Source organism: Echinops telfairi, unplaced genomic scaffold (genome assembly GCF_000313985.2).
Source record: "Echinops telfairi isolate 266 unplaced genomic scaffold, ASM31398v2 ScPeMD7_5;HRSCAF=22, whole genome shotgun sequence".
Taxonomy (NCBI): Eukaryota; Metazoa; Chordata; class Mammalia; order Afrosoricida; family Tenrecidae; genus Echinops; species Echinops telfairi.
Window position 1 is genome coordinate 39,097,400 of NW_022103901.1, and position 8,611 is coordinate 39,106,010.

An 8,611-nucleotide genomic window follows, 5' to 3' on the forward strand; every position below is an offset into this window, starting at 1 on the left:
TTTTTTTTATGTATGTGAAATCGGGATAAGTAATTTACAGAGACAGAAACTAGATTAATGATTTTGTGGGGGATATGTCAAGGGAGGTTGGGGGGAAAATGGAGAGCAAATAATAATGAGTACAAGAATGAAGAAAATGTTCTAAACTGCAGCAGTGTTGTACAACTCATTTGAAATATAATTGAACTCTTCAATTGTATGATAGGTGAAACATATGTCAATAAAACTATATTTAAAAAACAAAAAAAACTTACCCAGTAAGAAAAGGGTACGTTAAAATCTATCGCTATTAAAAAAACACAATATCAAAATGTAAAGCTATTGTTCTTGACATATCCTCCATTTTCTGTCTAGGTCTGTATAAGACTGTGTTGCTATCTCTAACCCTTTTCTAAAGGGTTCTTCTAACCTCCAATTTACACTACAGAAAAATGGCAATTTTGTACCCTGCAGAGAATCAAATCATGTTCCTTTTCAATCTTCTTTGAGCTTGGGAGCAAAAAGTCTGAACGGGGGCAAGCTTAACTCTGTAGGGTAAATAGTATAATAATCTCACAGGACAGCCCTTGTTGGTGGATAAGGTATAATCTCAATAGGACAGCCCTGGCTCCTCGCAAAGGAATAAGAAAATGCATTGTCAAGATGGGGAAAAAAATAACTTGGTGCAAGTTTCCTGGCCTTTTTCCTCACCAGTGCAGTTTTCGGTACTCTTAAAATTTCTTAATAAACCCCTGTGATCATCTTATAGCCTCCAAGAAGATCAATCAAAATTGCTCATTACTGCCATAACGTTCTGAGCTGACTTTTCTCCTTGGAATTTAACTGGCCCATCAGGCCCCCTGGGAAGTCATGGTTAGCTTGTTTCTTTTTTTGGAAGGTAGCCTGACGAGGTTAAGTGTATTACTGGAGAAAACTTGTCTGTAGCCATCCACTAATCACAGAAACTTAGTTTTGTTTGGAATAAGCATGTGTTTATGTGAACTAGTCTCTTAATTGTAATATTTTTTTGACTTATCCTTGTAGAACTGATTTCATTCTCTTCTACTTTTATGGAGAGTTTGTCTGGATTGGCAGGTTTTGCTTTAAAAACCATGCTTTCCCAAGAAAACGCAGCGTGGCAGCCAATTCGACCCGCGTGAAGGACCTGCTTCCAGTGGAGGTGAAACAGGGCCACAGGCTGCCTCTTTTCAGTTTTCTGACTATAGACAAGTGTCTGTCCGCCCCCGGCCCATTTTTGTGCTTTTTGTTGGCAGTCTTGCTGTTTAAAATACCTCCCAAGCATTGGGCGACAGTCCTGTCCCATATTCCTAAGTGTAAAAAGGCTGTGCTATGCCTTACAGAGAAAATATGTGTTTGAAAAGCTCCGTGCAGGCATGGGTTACAGTGCTGTTGACCATGAGTTCAATGTTAGAGAATAATATGTATTCAATAAATTTGTCTTTAAACAGAAAGGCACATAAAACCAGGTGATAGTGATTGGCTGACAATGTTGTGACCAGAGGCTTGTAGGAAACAACCTGTATTTCCCTGGGAGCAGCGGTTTACTGTTCACTAACTTGGTCTTCATGGTGCCACCTTATAGACAAATGTACAAATGAGAACTGAATAAAAAAAGTAACAAACTTTTTTGCTTAAAACTAGTGTTTATTATATTCTATAAGTTTAGTGGGATAAAAATGTCAGATCTCCCTTCTATTAAGATGTAAGTCATTAAATTCCTCTGCCCTCTAGTTGATTTCAGTTATCACTATAAATATACCTGCTAATGTTCTTAGATACTGTTGAGTCCATTTTAGACCTATAGTAACCCCTGGGTGACCAAGTAGAACTGTCCCATAGGAGTTTTTTAGGCTGCCATCTAGGAAAGCAGATTGTTAGGTTTGTCTCCTATGGAGCCATGGGGTAGGTTTGAATTGCCAACCATTTGGTTAGCAGTCATGTGTTTACCTATGTGCCATGAGCGCTCCTTATATCATTTAATAGATGTTTGGTCTTTTTTTCTTTCCATTCAAGCTAGGAAGTTGATTTTTACCACCATTATTTTTATTTCTTTGAATTTTTTTTTCCAATTAATTTTGGTCAATGAAATATGATCATGGTCATCAACCACTGAAATACGTATATAGTCATGCACCACAAAACATGTTTAGCTGAAATATGTTCATGGTCCCTGAAGGTTATAACAGACTCCAGAAATCCCACCTGAAGAATGCAATGTAGCAGATATTAGCAGATATAGAAAATGTAACGGTTTTCTGCATACTCCAAGTGTATTCCATGTCTGATATATCCAAAGTAAATTCTTTGCCAGAAGTATAATAGAAGAATGCGTCTAATACGTTGTATAATACATATGTCTTGATAGTCATAAATACCAATGTTACTGGCTTATGTATGCATTGTACTTTATTGTGATGTAAATATGAATTGTCCTTACTTACAAATAAATCTTTTTTTTTTAACTATGTTTCGGCTCATAGGCAGCAGCTTCCAGTTTTGTATGTCTCATGTCTCCAGTGTTGTAGTGTTATCTCTCTGTTTAATTTTCTTTGAAAAACATTACCATGAAGTGCTTCGTGGCTCCCAAATGCAACAAACCCAGTGTTGGTGACAGCAGGAGCAAGAGCCAAAGAAGTATTGATTTGGAAGTGAACCAGAAGGTTATTAAGCAGCATGAAGGTGGAAAATTGGCAAAGGCAATTACGATTTATGCAGATCATTTTCAACAGTCACCATGATTGTCAACAAAGGAAACATTCTCCATGCTATTAATGGATCTGCTCCACTGAAAACTACAAGGCTACCAAAAATGTGGGAAAGGACCTGTAACTGTTATGGAGAAGTTGCTAATGATGTGGCTTGAGGACCAGATAGAAAAGCAAATACCTCTCAGCACATTGACAATCACTGCTAAGGCATGAGCCTTGTTCAAGGTGCTTAAAGGAAAAGCAGGACCAGACAGCGGTATCCTGTTTAGTACTAGCTCTGGGTGGTTCAATGCTTCAAAGAATGATTTTCGCTGAAAGTGAGTGGTGAGTCTGTAAGTGCTGGTGTGCAGTGTGCAGGCAGCAGAAAAACTTATTTGAGACCTTAGGTCAAATAATTGTACAACGTTAGCTTATTTAACTCCCATACCTTTGCAGATAACTGAAATGAAATACTGTATGTGTCTAGTACCTTGGCTGTTTAGTTGATAGAGGAATGCTACAGTATCCCATATACCTTTGCTAAGTACATAATATATTCTCACAAGGTCCAGATCACAAAGTGTCGTGTTTCACAGAACAAGTTGTGGCTATTCAGAGATGCATAGCCATGTTTTAATGTAGCTTTTGTGATATATCTGCTAGAATAATTTAAGTGTGGAATTTTGCCTCTTGTTGATTTTGTATGGAAGAGCATAATTGGTAGCCCTTCAAGTACTTTTTCCTTACCTTTTAAACAGGATGTAAATTCTGGGAACATGATTTTGAATAAGAAGCAAGAGCCACTTAATGGTGTAGATGAAAGATTCACTTTACTGAACTCCAAGCCTTCAGCAAAAGCAAGCAAAAAGGTTGATTTGTCAATGGAACATATTGACTTGGTTTCTGAAAGGTAAGTGTTTCTGCAAAAATGTACCAAAATGTGTCTTAACTACGAACCAGCAGCAACATAGCTCACAAAAACTTGGTTTCTCTCTCTCAGTGTATGTTCATAGCCATTACAATTAAAGAGTCTTACATCCTGCCCTTATTTTTGATTATTTGTATGGATTTTTACCCCATAGTAAGATGTCTTCAAAGAGAAAGAACAGGGCCAGTCCCACTGAAAGTATCAGCAAGAGGCACAGGAATGCCATCAATCTAAACATAAAAATGAACATCATAAGAGCATATGAATCAGGAAAGAGAGTGAACACTATAGCACGTGAACAAGGCATGGCTCATTCCACTGTGTGTAGCATTCTCAAGGATAAGCAAAGAATCAGCGAGGCGGTGAAAGAATCGTCAGGAATGAATGCTGTGATAACAAGACAACGAAAAGGCTTAATCCATGAAATGGAAAAGCTCCTCATACTTTGGATTGAGGATCAAATTCAAAAGAGGATACCAATTGGCCTTCTTAAAATCCAAGCGAAAGCCCGCAGCCTCTTCAGTACTCTCAAGGAGCGTGCAGGTGAGGCGTGCAGCGAAACGTTCACCGCGAGCCACGGCTGGTTTTTCAGATTCCAGAGACGATTCCATCACCACAGTGCCCACGTAAAGGGGGAAGCTGCGGGCACCAGGGAGGGAGCCATCCAACTTTTTAAAAGCGAATTCAACAAAATCGTCTCAGAAGGGAACTACTTGCCCGGACAAATATTTAATGTGGATGAGACCCGATTATACTGGAATAAAATGCCAGAGCAGACGTACATTTATAAAGAGGCCAAAGCAATGCCTGGATTCAAGGTATTTAAAGACAGAGTAACTTTGTTATTAGGTGGAAATGTTGCCGGGTTCAAGCTGAAGCCATTTATGATTGATGAAGCTGATAATCCATGCGCATTCAAGAAAATAGCCAAGCAATTATTGCCAGTGTATTATCGATCCAATAGGAGGGCTTGGATGACACAAGACCTTTTTGAGGACTGGTTTTTCAATTGCTTCATACCCCAAGTAAAGGACTATTGCATGCTGAAGGGAATTCCTTTTAAGGTTCTCCTGCTTCTTGTAAACACACCTGCACATCCCCTGCAACTACATAATCTCCACCCAGACATAACAATAGTTTATTTACCCAAATACACGACTTCCGTTCTGCAGCCAATGGATCAAGGTGCCATTTCCATGTTCAAAGCTCACTATCTACAGTCACTGTTTTCCAAAGCTATAGCTGCAACCGAGGATGGGAAAGCAACACTGTGTGAGTTTTGGAAAGACTATAATATTTTCCATTGCATCAAAAACATCGCAGCAGCATGGGATGATGTTAGTGTAGAGTGTATGCAAGGGATTTGGGATAAGTGCTTGAATCGTTTCTCTGCATTTGTTAACATTTTTGAAGGTTTTGACCAAAATGAAAAACTAGCCCAAATAAATGGTAACATTTTATTGCTAACAAAGTCCCTTGGTTTGGAGCTAGATGCAGGCGATGTGAATTACTTGATAGGTTACAAAGAGGGAGAACTTTCAAATGAAGAATTGATTGAGCTAAAAGAAGAACTGGAAGTGCAAAGAAATATGGAAGAGGAAGAACAAAAAAGTGTAGAAAGAGCAGAAAATATTTATTAAAAAATTTGCTAAAAAATTTTTAGTTATTAAAAACATTTCATCAAAGTTGGAAAGCATGGACCCAAATGTAGAACATTTTGGGAAGGTGAAACATGAAACAAATGAAATCATAAATTGTCATTGTAAAAGTACATGAGCAGAAAAAGAAAAATATTGTTCAAATCAAGTTTAATGATTTATTTTTTCCCCCAAATAATCACTCCACAACTTCAGTTTCCTCACAGTTGTAAGATCCTATCCCAAGCTTGGGAATATTTGATGATCTGTATGATCCTGGCTATCATATAACTGCACAAACAATTCTGAAAATGCAGAAAAAGTATCATGCAAAGGTTGTATATCTGATTTTGTTGTCTGATACTGTACTATTGTAAAGTATGATTTAATACTGTATATTTTGTGCACAATAAACTAACATTTAATAATTTGAGTTTTCACTGAACTTTGAAATGTACAATATTACACTTAAGTCAAGAGTCAGTTGGGAATCCTAAAGTTAAGACAGTTCACATCAGATCATCTCTCAAATGCACTGTTAGTTAGGTGGAAGCTACCATAACTTTTGCTTAACACCGTTTTTTGCATAACAGCCTGATCTTTGGACCCTAACCATATTGGTAAATGATTAATGAGTGACTGCTCATAAATCCATACCCTTTTCTCAATTAAGCATAAACTAGCTTAAAGCTTTAGATTCACATGAATGCTATTCTTGGCCACTGTAAAAGAATGGAATTGCTTCTTTAAACTCTTGTCATTGCTGTTCTAATTGTACTAAATTTTGAATTAGTGACCAGGCTTGTTATTGCATTGCATCTCATCTTTAGTGATGAGTATGATCAATAGGATCATTTCAGTAGATTTCCAATTTATTCATGGATTGATCAAGGCTCTATAAAAACAGTGGTGAATTTCTTTCTCCCACAATCAAGGAAGTGAATCTAGGGGAAATTTGCTTTTAAACTGTGCTCTAAAATCGTAATAGGTTTTTGTCTAGTTGAGTCACAAATCAGTGGAGTCATCCATTCTTGGTTCTGATCTAAAAGATTTGGGATTGGCAGGGAAGTCCTTTAACAAAGAAACATGATTGGTTTCACGGCATCAAAATGGTTAAAACAGTTCAGTCATGGCTGATGGAGCCGGCATAGCAACCAAGTCTTTTGCATATAGTAATTTTACTTAATTGGGAAAGCAGCCAGGTGTGGACACATTCAAAGCAGTATGGGGATGGCGTCCATCCTGGGATACTGCTGCTTGTTACCTACTACAATCAGAGTCCCATGCTTAAGAGACTTGGTTGCAATGCAGCACTTACACCCCATCAACCGTGACTTCACCATTTTGAATCGGTTTAGAGTCTTGGTTAATCTGTGCTGGATCATTGTCCAAAGAGGCACATTTTAATGAATTCGTTCGCCGGTGATTTTCAACAGTTTTGAAGCTTCATGATTTTGATGATTCTTAACTTTCAGTCCTCAAAGTATTCTGTCATTTTTACTTTTGTATGTTAACTTATACCTCAATATTTAAAAAGACAAATATACTTAAATGAAAGGGGAAAATGACCATTTTCTGTGTAACAACACCCTTCAACTAATTACACACACTCAAGGATGCTGTAAAATGAAGGAGAAGCATCAACAGATTATGCAGATCCTTTGTATTAGATCCTTTGGGGATTTAACATATTTTGACCAGAAAACTTATTAGTCCATGATTTGAATCCTACATTTTATTTTAAAGCAAGAAATTAATGTAATGAAGGAATTTCATTTGTGAAGGCCAGAGTAGTAATATTTCAGTGAATCTGTTAATACCCTTGCTGATCTGCTGAAGATCATGAAATGACAAAAAATGGAGATAAAATTGCTGGTGATGGAAGTGGAAAAAAGGGAAGACAACTTTAAGATAGACTTCTCTAGACTAATATGACAAATTTAGCAATGACAGTCTATCATAAGGACTTCTGCTGCCAGTAAGTGTTGAACTGCTAACCTCAAGGCTGGCAGTTCAAACCCACCAGCTACTCCACAGAAGAAAGATGAGGCTTTATGCGCCTGTAAATATCTACAGTTTTGGAAGCCCTATTTAAGGTCACTAGGTGTCAGAATTGGCTTGATGGCAGTGGGATTATGTCAATGATAGGAATTTCTGGTTGGTAAAATTATTTAAGTGCTCACCTAATAGCTGAAAGATTGATGGTTGGAGTAACCCCGACACACCTGGCCATCTGTTTCTGAAAGACCACAGCCTGGAAACCCCGTAGAACAGTTCACCGTAGGTTGCAGTTGACCCCACAGCAAATAACCACATTTCTGTGGTTTGAACAAATGTAACGATCTGTACTGAAGGAAGAGCCTGCACTTTGTAAAAGTGCTGCAGGTAGCACTCTCATCCAACAGTGATTATGAGAGCAAAGTGTTGCAAAAGTTTAACTTGACCCTGATGGCTCCAATAATGAGTGCTATAAAAATAAATGGCCAATTTTATCTACAAACTAGATGGCAGATAGCCCTAAGCAAGATACTAGTAAATGGAATTTATCGTAGTTGTCATCGAATGGAGTCCAACTCAGATTCAGTATACCATCAACGGTGAATTTGTTCCAGGATGAAAGGTTGATATAACTGTAAAAAATACAATTTTCTAAGATAAAAACCCTTATCAGCCCAGGACAAATGCAAGATTTAATAAACAGATAAAAGGAATCTATTTTATGACTAAAACCAAAATTCCTAGCAAACACAGTTTTCCTATGTTTCCTAGCAAAAATAGAATTGACATCCTTAGTCTCACAAAGAACCTCTCAAAAACCCTAAAACAAATGTGATGGTGGGGCACTGGAAGTGCCTCTGCAATGCAAACAGGAGAGGATGCAGGCTGCCGTGACCTCCTGTAACATTGTTCTGGAAACAAACCTAAAACACACTAAGGGGACTATAAAAGATTAGAAAACAGTCACAATCTTATCATTTTTCTTGGATGACTAGAGTATTAGAAAATATTTCCACTTCTGTTCAGATTTATATGTTGAATATGGTTTGCATCATTATCCCAGAGTGGAATTTTATATAACTTGACAAGCTGATTTGATTTTTCAGTGTTTGTATAGATGCAGTGGGGTCTCACTCACTGCCATTGACTTGATGCCAACCATAGTGATGCTGTAGGACAGGTTAGAACTGTTCTGTGAGTTTCTGAGACTGTACCTCTCTAAGGGAGTAGAAAGGCCCTTCCTTTCTCCTGTGGAGTGGCTGGCGGTTTTGAACTGCTGACCTTGTAGCTATCAACCAACGAGTAGCCATTACACCACTCCATATACATAGAGAGAAACAAATGGAAGGAATTTTTTTTTT

The 8,611-nt window shown here is 37.8% G+C and overlaps 1 protein-coding gene across 1 annotated transcript in view; it reads left to right on the forward strand.

Annotated features, from left to right (window-relative positions):
* ATF7IP2 (activating transcription factor 7 interacting protein 2) overlaps nt 1-8,611 on the forward strand; it is a 62,638-nt gene that overhangs the window by 13,764 nt on the left and 40,263 nt on the right. The window contains exons 5-6 of the mRNA XM_045286054.1: nt 3,446-3,597; nt 3,770-5,234. Coding sequence (XP_045141989.1) covers nt 3,446-3,597; nt 3,770-5,234 — 1,617 coding nt within the window. The remainder of the gene's footprint in view (nt 1-3,445; nt 3,598-3,769; nt 5,235-8,611) is intronic.